The 24,479-nt window shown below is 40.9% G+C and overlaps 1 protein-coding gene and 1 long non-coding RNA gene across 3 annotated transcripts in view; one reads left to right on the top strand and one right to left on the bottom strand.

Moving 5' to 3' along the window:
* LOC128786859 (uncharacterized) overlaps window positions 1–10,086 on the bottom strand; it is a 35,472-nt gene extending 25,386 nt beyond the window's left edge. The window contains exon 1 of one of the 2 annotated variants that reach the window (XR_008430493.1): window positions 9,578–10,086. This is a non-coding gene — a long non-coding RNA (uncharacterized LOC128786859). Of the gene's footprint in view, window positions 1–3,010; window positions 3,067–9,577 lie in introns of those variants that run through there. The other variant, XR_008430492.1, reaches the window with a different exon arrangement.
* A 1,368-nt stretch (window positions 10,087–11,454) lies between these two features.
* MTNR1A (melatonin receptor 1A) overlaps window positions 11,455–24,479 on the top strand; it is a 50,534-nt gene continuing 37,509 nt past the window's right edge. Inside the window, exon 1 of the mRNA XM_053940901.1 lies at window positions 11,455–11,923. Coding sequence (XP_053796876.1) covers window positions 11,731–11,923 — 193 coding nt within the window. The 5' untranslated portion in view covers window positions 11,455–11,730. The remainder of the gene's footprint in view (window positions 11,924–24,479) is intronic.

A 24,479-nucleotide genomic window follows, 5' to 3' on the forward strand; every position in this document is an offset into this window, starting at 1 on the left:
TTTTTTGTTATTTTCTTATCTGGGGTACTTTGTTACATGCAAACAAAACTCATCATAAAGCACATGCTGATCCCAAGAAATACCACTCAGACCAGGGCCTAAATGTCTGGAGAGAATCAAAGCAAGCGATACAAATATATCCTCTTGTATGAAAGGAGAGGTAGTTCTTCATAACTAACAATCCACATGACAGGCAAAATGACAGATATATTTCTCTATGATAGGGCAACCTGGCAATCCATTTTCTCCTATAAGGAAAAACCTTCAGCACCTGAAAAATTATAGACAAAAATAGAAGGGATAGTTAATAGCAGTGAAAGAAGCTCATGGAGATTATATAGAAAGATAAATGAATACATCATTAAAGACTTTAAAATTGTGATTCAAAGGAAAAAAAAAACAACCTTTTGCAAACTTCTCTCAGAAAAGAAAAAGAAAAATAAAAAAAAATCCACACAAATCTCCAAACTTGTACTGGAAGGTTTTGTACCATTTATCTTGTTTATTATACTTTATTCAGCAGACAGCTTTTTTTGCTGCTTTGTATTTTGGCTCATTTCTTCCAGATATATATTTTAAAATGTACTCTAATTGAAGAATTGAGTAAAAAACTCAAGAGCTGGCTCTTAGATTACTTCTTCCCCATAAAATCACAAGAGTTCTTCAGTTATAATGAAATAGCTGCAAGTTCAACCATCTCAATTAAAACATTTTAAGTATTATATCTGGATTCTTTATTACTCGGGTAGTTGTTTACCAAAGATAATTTTAAGTGGATTCAGTTTACAAATAACTTGTTGGGGCACTAAGTATCAAATAGAAAATTTCTCAAAAGACTAATTAAAAATATTAATAACTACCACTCACTCATGCTAGCTGTAACCTTGAGTTACACTCAGAGATAAAAGAGCAAGCCATTTTCCACCTCTATTGCTTTCTTATTGTGTCAGCTGAATTTGCTACAAAATGCTAATAAAAGGAGTTTTTCTTCTTTGAACATTGCTTTGATCCATTAACTAGATGAAAAGCACTAGTTTATTTCATATTAAACACTGAATGGTGAACATTTATCAAATAAGTCAGATAGAAGATAAGGAAAATAAGTCTTTTTAGGGGATGATATGATTATATGATGTCACAGCTACTGGAGTTTAGAAAAAGCTTCAGGGTTTAATACCACTGAGGTGTCATTTTGTATCCCCCCCCGTCGCTTTATATAAAATTTAAAAATATACAACTTTGGAAATTTTCTGTCTTATTAACATCTCCACTGTTTCCTCCTCTCTTAAAGAAATAATAAATATGACTGGCATCACTGACATTTATCTCTAACAACAGGCTGCAGACCAGTTCCTCACACATAAACAGGGGAATATCACAGGAATCACAGTCAAAATGTTGGTCACCCATTTTCAGCAATGAAATTACACACTTGTTCCAAAATAAATCCAAAGGATATGTGCACCTGTCTAAGAAATCACAATTATATAAATACAGCTAAAATCTGCTATGAAATTCTAAATCCAAAAATCTTCTCTGAAATGGATCACTATACCAATTTCAGAAATAATTCAGATAAATTCAACAACATCAATGCACAGTATCAAAGTGACAGCCTTTATTCTATGTCCCAGATCATATAAAAAGTATATGACAACTTTATATGATGTTTTACTATATTTAGATTTAAAAACAAGCCTAAAAGGAGCATATCTTTTCATAATGGAGATCAAAGTTATATGAAGAGTTCTAGAGAAAATTCAAACTTTAGAGACAACATACCTTCAGCAGACCTTGTAGCAAAACACTGCTGAAATTAATCACTTATGTCAAGAAATAAGATGTAGATCTAATCAACATAATTGAAACTGATGGTACTAAAAATTGCTGACTAACTGTACCTAGCATGGATGACTTTTGAATACGTCTGCACTTTCATATGTAGCTTTTTGCGGCAGAATTTTTCACAGTTGAAGTCCCAGAAGGTAAAAAATGTAGATAAGGTGAAATTTTCAACACAAAACTGATCAAACACTTCACCCAGTACATCACAGAATCATAGAATGGTTTGGGTTGGTAGGGACTTTAGAGATCATCCAGTTCCAATTCCCCACCATTGGCAGGGACACCTTCCACTAGACCCCATCCAGCCTGGCCTTGAACACTTCCAGGGATAGGGTATCCACAACTTCCCTGGACATCCTGTGCCAATGCCTCACTACCCTCACAGCGAAGAAAATTACTAATAAATCCTCCATTAGCACTTTATTTATGTCCATACTCTGCATTTAAATAATTCCCTAAGTTTTTTCATAACTTTGAGGTTTTCCACAAAAAGTGAAGTAACTGTTCATGCTTGTTTTTCAAGAGCTGTAAAAAAAAACCATCATTTGACCACATCAGACAGACTAATAGGTATCAAATCACAGGTTGAGTTATAAATATTATAAATTCATATTTTATATAAAAGTTTAAAAGAACTTAGCCCAGAAGCCTGGTCCATATAAATAATTATACTCTGTGAATAGTTTCTAGCATTTTCATGACTAGAAGCTAACTGAGCACCTTTTTTAAAAAAAAAACTAGTGAGAATAAATACACTTTATGGTAACCAGCACAATTTTCAAGGAGTAAAGATTTTTATATTACTTTTGACTCTTCATTCATTTTGCATGCTGTCTTCTCATGCAGTTTTGATTTGCATTTTGTCGTTTTTTCCATTTTGTTTTAGAATGCAAAACAGTTTCAGCAAAACGAGAATTTTTATTTTCAAAAATTAATCATGGATTAATGATGTCAGATTTCTAAGCCAATAGATTTAAATAGCGAGTGTGTGTACAAGTGGTTCTTATTTACTGATTAATCACCAGATTTATTTTATTCTATTTTACTGTTTTCCCATTTTTCTTCATCTTTTCTAAGAGACATGGGAAGTTTCTTGTTGAAAGAGGGGAGTAATTACCAGGAAAGACCATGCTCTGAAAGAATAGAGAGCCAAAATAATAAATACCTCTGTCTTACTGTCCCAGGCTGAGGATTCAAGGACGGAAATGAAATGAAATCTGCAAGGACAGGAATTAAATATTAGGGGGAAACTGCCTCAGAACTGAAGAGAAATTCTGTAACTGAGCTTGAGGATTGTGACTAAGTCAGACAAACAAACTGGATTTCTCAGCAAGAGGATAGGACGTGTAGAGGGAGGTAACAAAAATACTATAAACAGCTGCAAGATTACTAAATGTTAGATAAGCATAAGCCCACACAAATATCTTGACACGAGGATGCAAAACCAGCAGATGAAATTAATACAATCAGCCCTGAATAGGACTTGTGAGGAATCACAAGACACAGGCCATGTTACCTGGAACAAGCTGGACCAAGTGACAGAGTGATGTAGTGCTGACCACTGACTTCAAGAATATCTCACACCACTTCAGATTTTTCCTGAGCAGATACAGGAATAGAGACATGTCTTACATGTTCTGAATATTAACTATCTCAATATAGCAGGTATGCTGGTTGTAGTTTCAAAAAAAAAAAAATAGTAAGTTCTTCCTCTAAAGGAAGAATTGCCCTCTCACGCCTCATTACCTCTGAAATATATATTCAGGTAAGAGTAATAGAGACAGCATTTCTGTTCCCAGGATGTATTGTACCTTTTCCACATAGAGGAAACATTTCTCAGAGCTGTTAGTTGTCTCTTTGAAGAGCACTGTATCGAAAACACAAAAGTGTTTTTTGATTACTGAGCAATACTAAATGTGTTCAATCCTTTCCAAAGAACCTCTGATGTGTCAGTCGTTTTGTCTTTGAGGAAAACATCAAACTTTGAGATCTCTAACAAGATTAAGTAACCTTTGTTGAACTCGTGGTTTATTTTGTGACTAGGTTTTATATTGACACAACTCTTAACTACCCGAGGAGTTACTAATACTAATATGGATGAAGCCTAGTGTACCACACTGAGAGGGAATTAAAAGGTTACAGCAGAAATTGTCACAAAATCCATTTTTGTTTATTAGCGAAATGAGAAGAGTAGAAAATAAAAGTAAATTAGATAAAGTAAGAAATAGCCTGTTGAAAGAAGTAAGGAAAATTAATATAAAGAGCTGCTGAGCAGTACACAATTGCCAGCTTAGAAAAATCATTTGCTTGGCTTTTCTAGCCTCTATTTCTTCATAAACATTCTCTCCTTCTAGGATTCAAGTTTAGAAAATGCTCACAGTGGCATGTCATCTGGATGATTTAGAGGGACTTTTGTAATTTTCATAGGCAAATGGGGAAGATAAATCATTGTCATGAACCCTATTATCATCTACAAACTGTATCCAAGCCTACGCTGGGAATACTGGGGGGATGTCTCTATGAGTGTGTGCATGTGTGTGTGCATGCAAACAGAACTACAAATGAAAAGCCCCTAAACCTAGAAGCTGTTATTTGTAGACTCAACCTGGAAAGATTTCTGGAAACACTGCAGACAAAGTAAACTGTTTAAAAATCTTCCTGGATTTGCTGGTGATACTCTAATTGAAGAAAATGGCTCAGCCCATATTTGCTGAATACAAAATTAACAGCAACTATGTTGCTGATTCTTTTTTTTTTTTTTTTTTTTGTGAGATTTTATAGTAACAAAACCATTCAATAGCTAGTACAGCATCTGAGGATTTCAATTCAGATTAAATCTTTGTGTTTTCCCATCAATTCTAATTACAAATGATTCCACATTTCTTAAAGGGCCCATAGTGAAGTGCTCCTTAGCATTACATCATGGAATTGCATCATCCCTGTTTCAACCAAGTTTTATTCCACTGATTTCAGTTCATTAATAACAGCCTAAAACTAGAATATTGACTATGCACAACAATCCTATGCTTCTCCATTTTAAGCATTTTAACCTTTTCCAATCCCCCAGACTCAGCACACCACCCTACCCCACCATTGGCTCATTCTCATCTAGCTTCATGTCAAAGACTGCCAATTTCAAGACTACCAATCTCAATTTTTCCCATTCATTTCAACCATTTCCATTGTAACTTCTCCATGCATTCTCTGAGGCTGTAAGCATTTTTCTGCTTTTCTACACTTGGTAAGAACTGCACTGGCTGGATTTTAATACTTAAGCTTTACTACAGTCAATTCATTTTGTAGTCCCTTTCCAGTTCAGTGATTTCAATTCAAGACATGTTCCCTCTATTCCCCATATTTAAACAAAAGGAAAGCCAAAGAAAATATTCACTCAGACTGACAAAAGAGTCATATAAAAGAATACAAGGAGATATTGAAAGGTTTTAAAGTTGCTGCCAAGGAGGAAAAAAATAAACATACAGAGGCAGAATATTCAAAGGTAAATATAAAAATATACAACAAGAAAGTGAGTGTTATTTCTATTTCAAACCATTCTGTATGCTTTGTTAAAGGAATATGCTATTTCCCTGACTGTAATAGATTCCTGTATAGAAAAAAAAAATACAAAACAAATTTAAATGTTAAGTAGACAGGCTGAATTTGGTCAGCATAGTGAGAACACCAGAGAAATCAGTGGGCTGGAATCGGTGCAGATTTCTGAGTTTGCTTAATAAAAAAGCACTGTAACAGCATATAAAAACAGGCTACAGCCTTGCAAGAAAAGAATACTAGCTAACAATGTGAATGTGCAGGTACATTCTGGCTTTTGGCAGAGCTTTTATTTTATTGCAGAAGTATTTAAACCTCTATAGTTAATGCAGCAAATGGTATCTACCAGGAACTGTGGATCTATGCTCAGAGGGCAGGGCAGAAGAATGACATGTTGTCATGACTCTATAAAATGCTAGTGCCATGGAAATCCTTATTCTTAACATTTTAAATGCAGACTTGAAGGAAGCAGAAGGCAACCACAAATAATAGGATAGTTTTGTTTCCTTGGTGCACATGTGTGGTAATCCAGAGTGCCCTCTCTCCAGAAGCCTTGCTTCTTACTGGACTGCTCACATTGTGGAACAATCTACATCAATCATCTCTCAAAAGCAGTGGCTGGGGATCAATATCCTGAAGAATCACAGGACAAAGAAATGGACATGGCAAACAGATAGGCCAGAAAACCAGTCTGAGGTAAGAACCTCTCTCTGTATGTAGCAAGGTAGGTCTCTTAGTGTGATCAGCCATTAGATGCACTGATTTAGAAGTCTTGGAGCCACTGAAGACAAAGCTGAGTATTAACTCACCTATCTCAGCAACTGTGGTGTGTGACTGGGCTTCAAAAAGTATCAGTTTCTGATCAGGTTTTATAGCCCTGAACCTTACCCACTCTCATCCCCCCAACTTCAAAATCAGCTCCAAATTAATCTTTAAAATCAAAATTATGAGGTAGCATGCTTAAAACAGTCAATTACGATACACAGCATTTCACTTTCCTACCCTAAAATACAGATAAGCTGAGATTAGTTATCTTTTCTGCTTGCAAAGTTTCAAATATAATTTTCTAATCATCTTGGAGAATGCTCTAACAATTATATAATATGCCTTTCTACAGTGAGAAGATACTATTTCTTCCTTTTGAGGCCATTTCATATTGGAAGAGAAGAGAGTATTAATGCAGAGAAGAGTCCTAGGATGTAGTTTTATTTCTAAATGAAATTCCCTGTCCCAGCTATGTGGTGAATAGCATCTCACCTTAGAAACCCCAAAGCCAGAAGCAAAAGCAGACTGTGTTGCCCAAGAATTGTCATAACAGCGCTCTCTGAATACAAAAACTGTGCTCTAAGCCAGTGCTGAATGAAGAATTAAAAGACCTGGCACATTTCCCATCAATCTCTTGCATCATCTGCCCAAACCCAATACTCATAGAGAGGATGCGATTTGCAGAGTTGTTTAAAACATCTAGGAAATGCCACAGATTGTAACTATGAAAAAACCACTGAAATAAAAGACTTGTCAGGGAAAGAAAGCTGCACATCACAAAATAAAACATGGCAAAAATTTAGCACTCTGAATCACTCCTCTAAAAGACACAAGGAGCAACAGCCAGCTTTTTTTTGTAGTGCAGCATCACAGCCAATGGCCTGATGTAATGAAGAGTAGATATCTCCTGCCACGGGATGAGCTGCAGCAAGCCTGCTGCCACAGCAGTTTAACTGTTGAGGAAGTGGCATTGCCCCATAGGTGTATCAGCAAGATCTGTGTACTGAACAGCTGTCAAGGCAAGGTTGTGGGGAGAACTAAATGACTGTGTCAGTGTGCTGGGAGAGCAGCCCAAGAGTCTGGCAAATGTAATGGTGAAAATACCTCCGAGCACCACAGTGAAGAGGAGCTGTGGGTTTCCTTTCTTTCCTGGAGTGCTCAAGAACCATCAGCATCATAATTGTTCTTCAGCATAACGGGAATTACGAAGGTCTCCAAATAGTAAGGAACAGCACCAGACAGAATCTGCACCCACCTAAATTTAATGCTAAGCATTCAAATGAGCAGCTGCTCCTACTCTCCACACTATTGCTCACCACAGAAACACACTGCTGGTTGGCTTACCTCATTTTTTTCCACCTCAGTTTTAAGTTTCAGCTTTTCTCTACAGAAATACCTATTGTGATTGAGCAGAATAGAGTCTACATTTATATATTTCATGCAGCTCCTGGACTTTTCTGAAGGAGAGAAGGGCACCAAAACATAAAGGATATCAGAAGCTGCTGCTTCTCTGCCACAGGCACCACAATCAACTTACCTCCCTGCTCCTGGTGCAGCCCTCCAAGGCCTTCCTCCCATATTTGTATTCAAGTCAGCCCCTTCCAAGATATCTTATCTGCCATCAGCCTCCAGAGCTATTTCCTCTGATGTACGAAAACCACACTGTACCACGGTGAAAACTTCTCCTTAAGGAGACAAATGTTCTGCCTTTTGCCCATTCTCTGCCAGGCACCCACACCAGCATGCTCTCAGTATTGCCCCTGTTACTGATCATCTCAGTCTCATCTGCCGGGCAGTCCCCATTCTCTTACTCAGAGAACCAGCTGAATTGTTGATTTCTTCTCATGTTTTCTATATTTCTATCTATCTTTTCAGATGGCCGGTGCTTCCTCAACTCATCTAATGTCCTTGCTGTGTAGTTTTAAGAGCTTCTCCATAGGGAAGCCAACCGGGAGCCAAGGAAAACCTGAGCCCAGGCAGTGCCTGCACCAGCCAGACCACAGTCTCACAGATCCATAGAGCAGCAGGCAGAGCCAGATGCTGACAACAGGCTCAACTGCCAGCCCTAGACAGGACAAAAAGAAGACTCAGGTCTTGCACTCATCCAGAGAGCCCAGGATGAATCAACAGGAGACAGGACCAAAACCAAGACTACAACATCAGTTCAAGATCCGCCAGGAAACTTGGCTGGAGACAGAATAAGCAACAGGCACGTCCCAAACTCAAGCAAAACTAAATCAGGACTCTTTTATGACAGATCAGACAAGTTCCGTATTTCTTCATGTAATAAGATCTCTACCAACATTGCTCACCACAGTGAAGTCAACTCTGATTTAAATTATTATAATATGGGGTGGCTGGCCCAAGTGATTTGCTTGTTCTCCTGCCCTAATCTTATCTTATGCTGCTTTCATGTAAAGCATCATTTAACTTCACTCAGTTGTACTTTAAAAACGTGTATGTAGAAAAAGTGCAGAAAATGCGAGGGCAGAGAGACCATCAGAGGATGTAATAAACAATACAAACTGCCTCTAAGATTGTCTCATTGACTGTGAATGTTGATCATTGTGAAGGAGCCTGATGTTGTTAGATCTGCTCCTCTGCAGTTTTCACAGCTTGCTTGTTTTGGGTGGCATCTTAGAGTCTGTAACTCTCCAGAATGTGAGTAAACACATGCAAAACCTTAAAGAGCAGCATTTTCTAGTATGATGTGTCTCTGTCAAGGTGAGAAGGAGGAAAAAGAAAGCTGTCCCACTCCCTGGTGGGGAATGGGAAGGTGGTTCTGACCCACATCCTGATGCCCATCTCCCACTCTGCAGGAAACAAATGAACACACAGAGCAGCAGCACAAGGCTTCTCAATGTATCACGGCCCTTGCTGGTGCATGGGTCACCTTTAGCTCTCATATAGGGTTTTCTGGTAGTGATGCCTTAGGATATCTTCAGTCCTTTTTTCAAGAAGCGTTCCCTTCCAACCACACAAGCGGTCTTGGTCCAGAGCACGCTCTTTTAACAAGACTAAAATGGGATGGATGGAGTGATATCTCCATTCCCCTTTGGGTCTAAATAGCAAATATGTCACTGAACATCCCAGGAATGAGACAAATAACAGCAGTTCCTGCATGGACCAGATTCCTTTTCTTTGAGGCAAAATCATGGGCTGATCCTCATCGTCGCTCTACCTTCTGGTTAAAAATACCTGACCTTGTGAAACTTCACAGCTGTCTCTGGGCAGCCAGCCCCTCCCCATCCAGTGAAACACCCGTGGAGGTCTACTGAGGACCAGGCAGTTCTGCCTGTCTCCACGTGTGGCTGCCCTTGATCTGATATCCCCCTGATACTGGCTCCTCCTATGTTTAATCTTCTCCCACAGCTTGATAACCTACTTGTTATTCACCTACACGGACACATGCACTAACCTGCCGAGGGGGGTGGAGGGCGGGGGCTGGTGGTGGGTGGATGTGGCTGTCAGGGAGTGCTCTGACCACCACCCTCTGCCCAGGAGCTGCGGCGCCGCGCTGAGGGATTGTAGTGCGGGCTGCTGCTCTCCAGCTCCAGTGCTGGATGGGCTTTGGATGCTGCTCGGAAAGCAGTTGGAAGGAATGCTCTGTATTGCCGACACATCTCCACGGGACTGCTGTTTATCGGGGCAGCGGGAAAACACGCTGCCGTAATATTGAGCTTTTAATAAGTCAGTAAGTGAACAAATAAATCAGCACTTCCCGCACGAAACACAAGCGGTCTCATTCACCACCGGGAGGCTGAGCGGCGGCGCTCCTCGCTCCGCTGCTGTGAGAAAACCGTGGGTGAATGGGAGGCTCGGGGTTTCCCTGGCACTCAGCCGTGCAGGCTGGGACTGCGGCGCCTGCCAGGGCGGGGGTGCCGCTGCTGCCGCCACCGCCACCGCCACCGCCCTGCCTGTCCGCGCCCCTCCGCGGCTGCGGGCCGGCCGCTCCCGCGGTGTCCTGTCACACCCGCCGCGTTATGTAACTGCTGGTCACAACGGTGGCTTTGGTTATCCCTCGCCTCGGGCTGCCACGGGACACAACGCCGTAAGCCCGGGCGGCTGGGCGCAGGCTGCGCCGCATGCGCCCCTCCCGCCCCGCGCAGAGCCGCGCACGACACCGCCCGCGCTCCGCAGCGGCCGGCGGAGGCTGCGCGGCGCCAGGAGAAGCCCCGCGCTCCCGCTGCGGACTCCCCGCTTGCCCCCCCAGTCGCAGCACCCCCGCGAACGCTCCGGGCGGGTGGCGGTGGGTGCGCGGGGCCGCCCCTGACCGCCAGCACCGCGCCCAGCCCTGCGCTCGGCGGAAAACAGCGCGCACTGCCCTCCGCACTCGCAGCCCGTTATCCTGAATGGGAGAGTGATTCCCACGCCCAGTTTGCTCAGAGATTTTCAACAGCTCTATGCCATGCAAACGAGAAGATTCAGTCAGAAGACAGTGCTTTTTTATTATTATTATTATTATTTTTTTTTATTTTATTTAATTTATTTACCAGAGCGCCCACCGCACGAGAGGGTGAAGGGATACCCTGTTCAGTCAACTGGGTCCTCCTCGCGGCTGGGCAATGGCTCCCTGTTCCGTCCTTTCTTTGAAGCTAATGCTGCTTTTGGGGAACAGGGGATCCAGACATCACCGGGCTCGTAGGGGTGGCACGGGGCATCCCCACTACCTTTCTCTCTGTCTTCCCTGTGCAGACCGCCCCCGCTGCCCAGGGTGCGGGGGAGGAAGAAAGGCTGCGGAGGAGGAAGGGGGGGCTGCCGAGGCGGTGCGTGTCCCCCCCCGGCGGCCCCTTGCTGCGGCAGCACGTGGTGCTCCCGGGACGCGGGTCCTCAGACGCCCCCCCTGCCCAGCCAGCCAGTCTCCTTCGCGAGGAGCTTTTTATAGCAGCCCCGACCCGCTCCCCGATGGGAGATTTCTCGCCGCGCTCACGTTACCGTGCGGGTGCGATGTTAAATAAAGGAGAGGGAGGAGGGGAAGGGAGTTCGGCGGGCGCCTAATTAAGAGCCGGCGTTAACCAGGAGTGCTAAAAATAGCGCCGAGCGCTGCAAACCACCCAACCGCAGACAGCAAGCCCCGTCGATCCCTGCCGCGCCTCCGCCGGTGAATGGAGCGGCCGGCGCTGAATGGAGCGGCCGGGAGCATGAATGGGGAAGCGGAGCGCGGCGTGAATGGGGCGGCGCGGGCGCCGCGGGGGGGCGCTGTGGCGCCGCGCGGCAGCAGCTGGAGCCCCGGCCGCGCACGTGCCGGCGCGGGGGCGGCTCGGTGTCACCTGGCGGCAGCGGTGGCGGCGGGCGGGGCGGCGGCGCGGGCGGGCTATAAAAGTGTCCCGCCGCGGCACATGCACACTTCGGGGAAACTTCCTGCCTGGAGTGGCGGCGCCGGCCGCCATGGGAGGTGCGCCCGTTCCTGCCAGCCCCGCTCCGCCCTAGGGCGGGCAGCCCCGCGGCGCAGGGCGACCGCGACCCCCGACCTGACCTGACCTGCCCTGCCGTGCCCCCGCCGGAGGCAGCGCTGGCGAGCGCGCCCGCTCCGCCGGTACCCGGTTGTGCCCTGGGAGACTCGGTGGCAGGATGAGAGTGAACGAGAGCGAGCTGAACAGCTCCGTCCTTCCGCGGGACCCGCCTGCCGAGGGCGCCCCGCGCCGACAGCCCTGGGTGACCTCCACTTTGGCCGCCATCCTCATCTTCACCATCGCGGTGGACCTGCTGGGCAACCTCTTGGTCATCCTCTCCGTCTACCGCAACAAGAAGCTGCGAAACGCGGGTAAGGGGCGGCGGGGAGGCCCGGGGGCGCCGCCCGGGGTGGGGTGGGTGGGGGTCCCGTGGCCCCGGGATGCAGCGCCGTGGCCTCTTCGCCTGCCGGTGAAACTTTCCCCGGGCGCGGAACTTCGGGGTTGGGCTCTTTGTCTCCATCCCCAGCTGGCGGTTATATGCTGTGACAGATGCCAAGAGCTCCGTCTTTCCTGCCGAGTCGGTAATCGAGCGGGAAAGGGTATTTTTAGCTCCAGCCACTGAATCCTGGTGCTATTTTTAGCTCTCGGCAGTTCCCACCTAGCAAAAGAGAATGGCAAGTAAGTCGTATTTAAGAATTAAATTTAGGCATGGTATCGGGGATGCTGCCTTGGCATACAGTGTGTGTCTGTGCATGCTGGATGCTATTCTTCTGATTGATTTTCTTTGAGTTACAGAAATGTCTTCAGTAACAAATTCTATGGCTGGAGCTTCAAATCAAGCGAATACGAAGTTATAAACATTGCAGGATTCAGACAATTCCCTCCCCCCACCTTTGTTCGCCTCCTACTTGCTGTCTAGGTCTTTGGGGAATGGAAAACATCTAACAGAAAACAGCTTTAGGCACTTTTTAAAAAAAAATCAGTCTTTAATTTTGACAGGATAGAATCTGTGCTGGTCTATTGAGTAAATCCCTCTTAGTTCATGGATTATTGGTCAGACAGGCAGGAACTTCTTCAGATTCATTCTGCTTTATCATGTCAGACCAGCTGCTGCGCACGTGTACCAAATCTGTGCACTCCAAACCCTATGCATCTTTCATTGAAAAAAATACAGGAGCATGGGAGGAGAGCTGTACTGGTAATGAAAGCAGAATTTCACTCCATGACAACTGAGAAGCTGCATTTATCTTTTTCACAACTGGGCTGTCAGGGTCTTCATTGCTACTGCACGAAGTTCATAAGTTAATGCTTTCAAATTCATCTGAGGGGGAACTTGACCCTGGGCTTTGAGCTAGCCTAAGAAAGGTATCTAGAATTGGACTCTGGCAAACAGTGGCATGCTTATCTTTCTAAGGTTAATTCAGGTAATTCTAGTGGGTTGTCTGCTTCAGTTTCATTCAGCCATAGTGGAATGCCACACACAAGATCAAAATGAAGAGTAACAGATTTTAATTTTTTCTTCCCTACAATTGCCACCGATGTAAATTCTGAAAGCTATATTATCTTCCCGCTTTCATTGAAATTTCATTCACTGGAGCTGGCAGGGTAACACGTGCATGTAATTGAGAGGAGATTCCAACTCCAGGAGTCCAAGTGAGCACTTGACTACCCTTGTTCCCTGGAGGATTTTTAGATGGAGGGTGAAAGGATTGAGACAGGCGTATTACTTGGGTTACTCTAGGGGAATGGGTGATATTGTCCTCCTCCTTAATTAGTAAATCTGTGCTTTAGCACTTCTGTGGGTAGTTTGCAATATGGATAAGTCTGGTAAAGTCTGAAATAAACATGGTGTCTTTTTTCTGGAGACATAACTGAATCCTTGGGCTCTCTGTGTGTACATAATCTCTGCTGTAGCTATCGTGTAATTCCTCCTGAATCTCAACACGTGCTCACTTGCTCACTCTTACTGCATTTCTTGTTCTTGCCTTTTCTGTCATAGTGACTGTTAAGAGCTGCAATAAACTGGCAACAGCTAGGAGAGTAGAGCATTCTTCTGAACATAAATTGTTTGAGACTGGAACATGAACTAGATAACTGCTTGACCCTCTGAAATTAAGGATTAATTAAAACAAGTACATACTTGGTACAATGTGGTGAATAGTTTATAGTCTTGATTTAGGAGAAAAATAAGAGCAAGCTTTTAAAGTTCTTAACTTTGAGTGTTTTTTTCTTTAAAATATGGGGGGAGTTTAGTAAATGCATTAAAGGAATCTTAGGAAACAACACAAGTTTTAAAAAGGTGTTGTAAGTGTTCTTGACTAATCCTGCAAAAACCTGTGCCTGGGAATAACTTTATTTATGTGAGCACCACTATTTAATTGGGCCTTCAATTAGGGCTTACTCAGGCAAATAAATTTATAACGGGGAGTAAGCATTTAGAAGACCCTGGCCTAATATTTGTAAACTTGAAGACTAAAGTCTCCCAAGTCTTGGTTTCCTAATTCAGATTATTCAGGAAGAGATTACATTGAAAATAATCTGATTTATCCATACAACTAATTTGTAACTTGGTAATGCCAAAAGCAGTTACAACTTTTTACAGAAATGTAATAAGAAAGAAACTTCTACTTTTGCAACAACTTATATTAAGTCTTGCTGGCACATTTATTGAGGAAAAAGGACACAGGATGAAAATTCCACTGGAAAAAGGTCAGGGAGGAACAGAAGATACCTCCTGAAGAAAATGTATCCCACTGAAGATTTTCTTCCCTCTTTGCAAGAGAGGACTAACAGAAATAAGGAGTATTTAACCCTTTCACAAAGGGGGGGAAAACATCTTTCATCTCTGTCCTACTCTCTATTATATACATATGTATTGGAAGATACTACAAATTGAACCTGTGGACTTACAATTTTTAAAGTGCATTGGGGAATAGTAGGAAGGCCTAGAAAAACCTTCTCAACAAGTGGTGTAACCTTCCTGACAGTCAGAAGGTTAGTAAAAGACACTGATCAAAGCAGAGAAGTCAGTAACTCAAAGAAGTTTGTCTCAGCAAGCGAGGAGTGTCTGATACTACAGACTCCTTCATAGGCACAAGCATGACTTCAATAGATGCTCTTCTAGACACAGAAGCTGATGATGCAACTGGTAGGATCCTCTTTTATTTAATGTACTTGACTTGTAATAAGTTTCATAGTTCTGGTCTGTTATTTCTTTTATGGTGGCTTGTAATCCAAGAGGTGCCTGACACCAATTCAGTCCTGATGGGGACAGCTGCAATTTAAAGCTGACCTACACAAAGACTGAATTTGGTTTATGATATCTGTAATCTTTTAACTTTGAAACAAAGTTCAAGGGAAACATTCAAGGCATAAGGATTTTAATGACCATATCTTGGTAGCATATTCATGCAGCTTGAACTTTAAACTGATGTGCCTTCTTTAATAGCTAATTTTTAAAAAGAATGAGAGCAGATCATTTTAAAAAGAAGTTTTGTGCAAATCTTTGTCTCATTCACCTTTATAAATATTCATAGATGAGAAATAAGGTCATTCAACAGATCCACCCTGGGAACATGCAATAACTAGCCTTAGGGAAGGTGTATTAAAAACTGTTAATACTTTTAACAAGTGGAATTTTTATTTGAAACTGTCGAGAGACAGAAAAAATGAGACAGAAACTGTCTTCATTTTTATTTGAAACATCGAATCAGAGCATCTCAGAAAACCGAGGAGATCATTTAAGTGATTAACACACAAATTTGGTGATTGCTGGTATCCTTATGCCTTTGTTGTTACCCACACCAAGAAAAACAATGCATCAAGAACAAGGTGAGGGAGCAGTTCTAAGTCTTTGACTATGGAGATTAGTTTTCTGGTAGTGACATTAAAATGTCAAAACACGCCTGTTCTTTTGGTGACAGGTGGATTTGGGTATTCAGGATTGCAGGACTGGACCATTCGAAAAGTCAATGATGAAAGTTTTCTTGAATGGTATTACACCTCTTGCTCTTCTTTCTCTTCCTTTTGAAACTTTCTCTTGGCCTGGTGGGTGGTTTTTTTCTGGGTGCTTCGTGTGCTGAGGTCCAGAGGTTCCCTGACTACCCCTCCAATGGAGTCCAGTGTGGGAAGGGAGGCCCAGCAGTCTCAGCCTCACTCCTGTGTGCCTGTCCTGTCTGCTAGCACTTGGCATGGGTTGGGATAATCCAGGGTCTGGTGCCAAGCTGGTAACTAGCACCTACTAAATCAGGGCAGAAAGCTGCATTCACCTGCTTCTCACTGATCTCTGTTCTGTGCTAGGTGTATTTGGGTTTTTGTACTTTTTTTCTAGTTTCCACATCCTCAGCCCGAATGTTTTGTTGCTAAAACTGTGTTACTAGTGAAGAAGGCATAGAGGAAGTTTGACATTGCCCCAGGGCAACAAGATACAGTTAATTTCACTAGGACTGCACACATGCTTAAACTTACCCTATGTGTGGTAGCTACTTTCCTGAATGAGATGGCAATGGCAAAGGGAAAAAAACCCCAATGTTTGTATGCTCGATCTGCCTCACCTGCTTTAGATCCCAAGAGTTCTGTGAAGACAGCTCTGTGAGTGCTCAAAAGAATACAATGAACTCAAGGGTAATATTGAGTAAGGGTAATCTCTCGAAAAGCTCTTCATATCAATGAAGTCACTCTTGAAAGAACTAAGTAACACAACTACTTATGATTTTTTTTTTTTCATTCTTTGCTGAATATTACAGCATTGCAGAATTAGGGTTGGAAATCTTATCAGGAAGAATTTAATTTTGGAGACTTTTCAAACTGGCCCTGGGTTTTGTAGTTTAAGCAGTGTAAGAATCTAGTTGAAGAGTGCTCCTCTCTTAATGCACCTTCTAGAATAAAAATTTTAAAAATAAGGATGGAGCTATCTTTTGATAACCAGATTGGAGATATCATCAGCCTTTTCAGAAAAATGTTGTTCTTGATGATGTTTTGTTTTTTAGTTTTAAAATTATAATGTTAAATGCTCTAGTAAATATTGTTTTATCTAATAAATGAAACTCCTTTTGTGAATTGAGACTAATGAAATCATTCTTTTTGTCACAGGTGAACCTTGGACTTCATTTTGTGCCCTGAGAGACTATGGGTAGCCCGACAAATCCTTGACTCAAGGAAGAGAGCTTAGAAGATCAAGTTATAGCACAAATTCAGGGTTCTGATAAAAACTGAGATGTTGATGGCAATGAACATTATTTCAGAAATTAATAACTTCCAGTATTAAAAATGGTAAGCTGTTTGGGAGAAGGGAAAAAGTCTAGAGGAGATGCTGAATTTTGCCAATTGTTGAACAGGAGTGAGCATAAAAATACAGTTTCAATAAAGTTGTTCTTCAGAGTGGTTTTGATTGAATACTTTACTGAATCAAAGGTTTGCTTCAAAGGCTTGTTTAAATGGTGCTGTGCTGTTAGTGACCCCAGAGGTAGAGGTGAGTATTCCAAATAATTAATAATTTATTCTTACTAATGTGTCTGTCGAGCTCAGGTATTTATTCTTTTTGCAAGATTGTGCATTTTGAAGTTTTTAGAGACATTGCTTTTTCTAGTGCAGCTGCTGCCAGTGGACAGTGATACACATATGCTCTACTATTTGCTGTCTCTTTTTGGTTATTTTTGAGGAGTTTTCACTTTTCTCATAAAGTTTTTTTTCATCTTATTTTTTTTCATTAGCAGTATCTGATTTACTTCTGCTCTTGTCTCTTTCCTATTTCTTTTCATGCTATCCACTTTTCTTTCATAACATGGACACTTCATATCTTTCCAGCAGTCAGACATCAGCAAGTCTAAGTTAGTGACAGAAAATGCTACCAAGAGTAGGCATCCGGTGCTGGTGTGGCAATGTCCATTCTGTTTCTCTGGTGAGGCTTGCTTTCCTAGAGCAGTAAAACCTTTGTGGTGTCAATTCAATGCTAGGCATCACAGTTTAGTTTTGCAATATCAATAAGAACTTGCCTCCCTTGCTGTTGGCAGTTTTTCATCTAGTCACATCTCTGAGCTACTTTCTGCTCCTGAGAAACAATTACAGACATCTGTTTCAGGAGGACAGGTGTTACTAAAAATTCCTCAGGATAACAGAAAACAAACTGTTACCAAAGCAAAAAATGTTTGCTTATTGAATGAACAAATGAACATGTATTTAATGTGCATAGTTAAGTAATGCTTGGGACTATAATACAAATACTCCTACTAAACAATTCCAAAGTTTTTTTCCAAATCTATCCCTCCTGAAGTCACAGGTAGACAGGTGGGATAATCAAGGTTTCTGCCTTAAATGACAGAAAAAAGGTCTAATTAACTTCTTACTTACTTTTTAAAGAGATAAAATATGCAAATTAACTTCACCAGTGCCTTTAAATTCCAATGACAAGCATGCTGCAATTTTTTTTTTTTCAAATAGAGCAGCAACTGAAAGTAATCAGCAAAGCTGTTTACAACATTTAGATAGTAACTTCTGTAGCTTCTAAGTAGCTTTCTGGTAGTCACTGACCAGTATGTGCAAAAAGTTTCCTGTTCTGTAGGTGTTTTTAATGAGGAGGTAAATTTCCCTTCTTTGAAGAAGCACACAAAAAGTAAAAATTCTCAGCTCATTCTTTTAATTTTATAAATTTCCTAATACAGTACCAGATTGTGTAGTTAGATATGCTTTTTGAAGAATAGGTATTAGACTACTGGTCTGCATAAAAATTCAGGTCTTGATTATATCAGAGAATCCTGTGCTTGAGTTGGGAACTTGAATTTGGCTGTTTGGGTTTTGGGCAGGGTGGTGGGTTGGGTTTTCCTGCTGGTGGAGGATTCATCTTTTCCATTGCTAGAATTCCACTAAAGTCTTTCAATGCTTCATTTGAACTCTCTACCCTATCTTAAGGACTGCTGTTCTCTAAAATAAGAGAAAATAGAAGCAGCCAATTTTAAACACTTATATGCGTGACCAAGCACTGAAATTCTCTAGTCAAATACAGACTAAGCAGCTGGAAAGGTTTATGGATGGTTTCAGATTAATTATATTTTCAGTTAACACCTTTAAACTGACTGTTGAGCTACCTTTATTGTGGAAGTTGGACTGGATATGTACTTTTTTCATTTAGGCCTACAGAAACCCCATTTAACATGACGTGTATGTGGTGTTCTACATGTGGTGCTGAAGTATAAGGTCTGTTTATATCATATCACCATGGGGTTGTTTGTTTGGGGTTTGGTTTTGGCTACAGATGCAAGGTTAGCAAAACTGATTTGTATTCAGGGAGAGGTTACCAAGTAGAGGCAGTTTGCCCCTGTGCTGACAGTGCTCCATGCTTGGTATTGAGGTCAATGTGACTTCTTTTTTAGTCAGCTGTCTCAGCTGCAGCAAGTATAAGCCTTTTGAGGTTATGGTGCAGCTGCCAGAACTTTGTTACTCAGCCACACAAAGTGGCCAGCTCTGTGGAGATGAACCAAAGTTGTCAATGGGCGTGAGTACAGGGATCAGCTTTGAAAATTGATATCCAGTCACACCATGCAGAAGTTTCACCAGGTCTTTGCATTCTGGGAAAAATGATGGATTTTCTTTTTCCCCAGTAGTGACTACAGGTTTCATTTTATGTTTCTGTTTTCCAGAATGACTGATAAACAGTTTTGTACTCCTTAGTCTAATTTGATTTTTAAGGATGCATTCATCTCTCTATCTGTATTTGGGAGACAAAAGTATTTTCATTTTCACAGGTGAAAGAGTCCAGTACAGCTAGGCTGTGACATTTTTATTAGGAATACTTTGAAAATATGGGAGTTGCATATTATGAAGAATCACAGTTTACATAAATACAAATTAGTAATTTACTTCAGTTGCATTTTTGTTTCACTTTGGATGAAGAGTTCATGGTCTTTAAATAAAAAGGTTTGTGTATTTTACATTAATATGCCCTGTGATATTTATAGTAATGATTTGCATTAAAGATGTCTCCAGATTATCTCTGACAGTGCAATGATGAGGTCTGCCTTCTGTAATTTGAGTATTGCAATGTACTGCGACTATCATGCAGGTTCACATAATTTAATCTACTTTTTAAAACCTAGGTTCTTCCCCACATTCCCATTATTCCATATTACATCTCTGAACCTTCCCTGAATCTGTCACTGAATTAGCTCTCACTTAGAACACAGGACTGAATGAGATACAGAAAGCTGTATCATCAAATACAGCTTTCAGGTGCTGTAGGTATTCATAGAAATCCTTTTGGAATCACCTTGCCCCAACAGAAAAGAGTGTTAATACATTGGAAGGTGGCTCAGTGAGGTTTTGGATGCTGCATTCCTTGAAGTGTTCAAGGCCAGTTTGGATGATGCTTTGAGCAACCTGGTGTAGTGGAAAGTGTCCCTGCCCACATCAGGGGGTTGGAACTAAATGATCTTTAAGGTCCCTTTCAACCCAACCCATTCTATGATCCTCATTGCCTGAATGTATTTTCTGTCAGTTTATATGCCTTTGCTGTTGTACCAGTATTACATGGCATTACTGTTCCTGTAATGAGAATAAAAGTATCACCTCATGACTGTTGCTTTGCTAGTCAAAGAAAGGTTGATATCAAATTCTGTTAGTCTTTCTACAAAATAACCTTTCCACTTTGCAAGGGAGCACCATCTCCAGAAGTATGCCTGATCTCTGGAAATAACTTCCCTAAAAGTGAAATCCTGGTTTTACTGAAATCAATAGCAAATCTCTTACCAAGGTCAGTGCCTGTCTCACTTCACTTTTTATCTCTGCAATACTTGCCAGTGAGTAAGAAGGCTGATGTGCTGCTCATAGCCTTAAACCCCAAGTGTGGTAAGCAGAGAAGTCTTCCATAACTCTGGAGCTGGAATAGGATTTTTGTTGGATCACTGATAGTGTTGTAATAAAGTTGAATAAAGGTAAGGGTCATAAGTGCCTGACCTATATATCCTGGGGTGGGTGCATTGTAGGAAGCCACTTACAATTTCATATATAGTAGGTATGCAAGCTATTAAGTCTGGGAATTAATGCTTCAAGAACACACACTTGGGTATAAAGAAAACACAAGAGACCACAAATAATTGCTACTGCAATGCTGTCCTTTGTAGGGTTACAAATGGGAATTATTACTTAGGACAAAGACAGTTTTACTTGTACTAGAGTTGTCTGGTCAGATCACACAAGTATGTTCTTGATATATTTATCCTTTTCTACTTTCTAGGAACTCATTGTTCTTTATTGCATTCATTAATCAGAGTAATTTTTCAGTTTGTTTTTTTCTCCCCTTGTCTGAAGAACTGTATTGTTGAGAATCTCTTCAGTGCTTATAAACCCATCTTACTCTCCATTCCTGATGAGGTAACACATTCCAACATGTGTTGCTAAGGATTTTCATAGCATTGGCTGTGTCTTATCTTGGGTATGTACAGAACCACATTTATATTAAAGCACACATAAATCCTACTGATTTTTACCATGTTGCAGAAGTTATTCAAACTAAAGGTTCCTTTTTTTTTTTTTCCTACTGCAACATCTGCTGGCACATTGTAACTCATACTTTTGTGTATTGCTTGTGGATATACACACTCCAGAAATTAGTCTCTCATAGACAGGAGAACAATATTCAGCATTTCTGAGGGGAGAGAGGACAGTAATCTTTACCTTTGCTTCAGCTAGACACAGGTGGTGGCTTTAGTTCTTAGGATAACTTAGAAGAACTTTGTGTTTTAATTCATGGTTATTGAGACAGCTTCCCATGGGAATTTTTGTATTTGTGAGTATCATGTACATGTAATCTTCATTGGCCAAGCTCATTCTAACTGTTCTGGATGCAAACTTTCAGGACTACAGAGTTAACAAAGTAATCCTCATCAAGCTCAGTAAAAGAGCTTTTCATCTCCTCTGTATACTGGTAAGTATGGAGAAAACAGCAATTTGTGTCTTAGCATATATTAAATATCTAATGTAGAGCTCAAAATGCAGTCAGATTTTCTTGCTCTTGTAGAAAAGGTTTTTGAGCAATTTTTTTAGCAAATAATTGGTAATTTTGTGTTTTCACTTCCAAATTTGTGTACATACTATTGTTTTTTGCAGATGTTCTGATTCCTTTTTCTCTTGCCCCTCAGCGCATCCCACTACTGTAGTGCCTGATAATTACTACGACCATTTTGTTGGTTGGTGGGAAACTGCCTTGATTTTCTTAATTTTTGTGTCATAATACCTGTCTCCTTTGTAAGGCAATCTCCAAAAGTATTTTGTATTTACATGTCCACTTTTGTTCAATTATTTCTGCACGTTCCTGTGAATTTGACATGCTTCCGCTCATCATACATTTGCACCTTGGATGATCCATACCCACGGGTATTGTGCTGAGGATGGCATGAAGATGACTTCTCCTGTATTGAAGAACAACTTTTCACTTGTCCTGCTAAATTGTTTGCTGCTGAATTTTTCCTTTGTTTTATTTCTCCTACATTTTTCCACTGAGTGTGGATGTCAGTCTTTTTCTGAAAGGCTCTTATTTTAGAGTTGTTGTTGACTCGGGTCTCTCCCTCATGGTCCCCTTTACATGTTGTCAAAACTGATATTTATACTGTCTGTAAAAACAGAATTCTGAGATGCTGCAGAATTTTTAGGGGCATTAGGAATACTATCATTTTAAACAAAGTGCTGCTTTTGTAATTATTCCTGGTAAGAATTTCTAATGCATAATTTGTGACAATCTATAGGAGATTATACAGTTGAGCAAAGCTTGCACTTGTACCTTGTTAATACCACTTGTAGCTATTCTTATCTGCAACATGACCTAAAGATGTGGCTGAATCTTACAAATGTGGACATGCAGAAGTATGAATGGAAAAAAATGAGGCGTACAAGATAAGTTTAAGTAACCTAGTGGGCGTAGAATTTGCAGTCTGCTTGTTATTGGTGCTTGTTTTGTACTGGGATGTCCCATCTGTCACAAGAGTGATGCATCTTTTCATTGCAAGCTTTCTTCATTGCTCGTGGGTGTTTTGTTTTCCTTTTCTCAAGTTATTGCAGTGGCAGGCCTTTGCTGCCAGAATGTTTCCTGGGGTAAAGCTGCCTGAGCACGTCTTTCTAGTGCAGACATAACTATCACCAAAGCAGTGAATTGATTTCTAAGATCTTTTGCTTATATAGGTATTCATATTATCTCTTTCCCCATATTTACTCAGAAAACAATTGAATTCAAATTTCACAGATATTTCTGTTTCTGTCTTTTGAATTGCTGATCACTTGTTGTGATGACTGGACAGAATATTTGCTTACTTTACTCGAAAGCAAGAAACTTGCTTATCTTGCAAATAAATCTCAAATCATGGATTCGATGGTGTTGTTTTTGGTCTACTCTCTTATACAGGTATTCCAATGAAGTAAATGAAATTTTCAGTAGTAACGTTGCGAGGCAGCTCCAGTACGTTTCATTTAAGCTAATACCTATTCTGAAGACATATTTACAGCATTTTTTCAAGGATTGATTTTGTTGGAACATTTTTACATATTCATTTGATAAGTGCAAATGCAGTATGTGATAAATATTTTTTAATAGAAACACAAAATGTTGACACTGGAAATAAGGGCCTGTCTAATGATAATCTGTAAAGTATAAATATTTTGTGTCTTCTATATTCAGAAACTCTGAGCCTATACTGAAGTAAGAAAAGAGTCATATAAGATGACAAATTAGGAATGCAGTGTAACTGAAAAAATTGGATTACTATGTCAGCTATAGTAGGGCACTCATTAGTCTGTAATCCTAAACCCAGCCTTCCTCTCACAGGTGTAATGATTGAGTTGGTTATTAGAAGTAAGGTTGTACTCTCTGCATAGGTACCTGGATGACTGCTTGGGGCTGGAGTCTCTCTGTTTTAACAGAGACTGCTCTCAGGCTTAAAAGCCCCACCCCACACCCAGTGATTACAGCTGCAGTAATTATGGTGCTCCTGCAACAGAAAGGGCCTTGCTGCAAACTATCATTCTTTTGAGGTGATTTCAGTCCACGGGGTGTCATTCAGCTAGCAGCCTCAAAATGGTGTTGTTCTTTTATGCTTTAATTTCTCTTGCTTCTGGAAAAGAAGATCCTTCAGAGTCCAGAATATTTCAGTTAGTGTCATTTGATAAGTATATATAGTAAATAAGTATTGATATAAGTACCCTGACTTATTTGCCCTGAACTTAATTCTTCAACTTAGCTTTTAGCTCCAACTTGGAATTATTCTTGGCCACCATGCAGAACAGTATATCTGCTCAAGGATACCTCTGCACATCTGCAAAATGGATGTTCATGGAACTAGATGCCATCATAAACCTTGTTACAAAGAGGCTTTTCAGGAGGGTCTTGGCTTTTGTTCATGACATCTTGCTTCTGCCAAGTTTCTGATCATCTTAGATGGCACAGTTAAGGGAATGCATTTGATTCAGTTCTTGTACTTGATCATTATCTGACAGGGATAATGAAACATTTTGTTTCTCATAAGTAAAACAAAACAGCATGTTATCCAGCATGCCCTAAAAGTCTATATAATACATACAAGTAGGCATAGTTAATTTTGTATTTTTTTCTTGCCCTTTTTTCTCTGGAGTGTTAAGTAGCTTTAGGTCGTTTTTCCAACTCTTCAACAACAAATGACAGTCTCTCCATTGCTGTTATTTTTGCTGCTTTGAAGGAGCAGACTTAAAAAAATCTTCTACTGAAATCCTAATGAAAGGGCATCAGTTGCCCTTTTCCTTACTGCCTTCCAGAACCATTTTCCCAGTCTTCTGTAGACTTCATTGACTCCATGTCCATACGCAAAGTTCAGATGTGACCATTATCTTTCAATCTCTGTCCATATGTTGAATACTAAATTTCTGAGCACTTGCATACATGCCACCTCTGTCTTGTTCTCCCTGAGATTTTTG

This window comes from Vidua chalybeata, chromosome 4, assembly GCF_026979565.1.
Source record: "Vidua chalybeata isolate OUT-0048 chromosome 4, bVidCha1 merged haplotype, whole genome shotgun sequence".
NCBI lineage: Eukaryota > Metazoa > Chordata > Aves > Passeriformes > Viduidae > Vidua > Vidua chalybeata.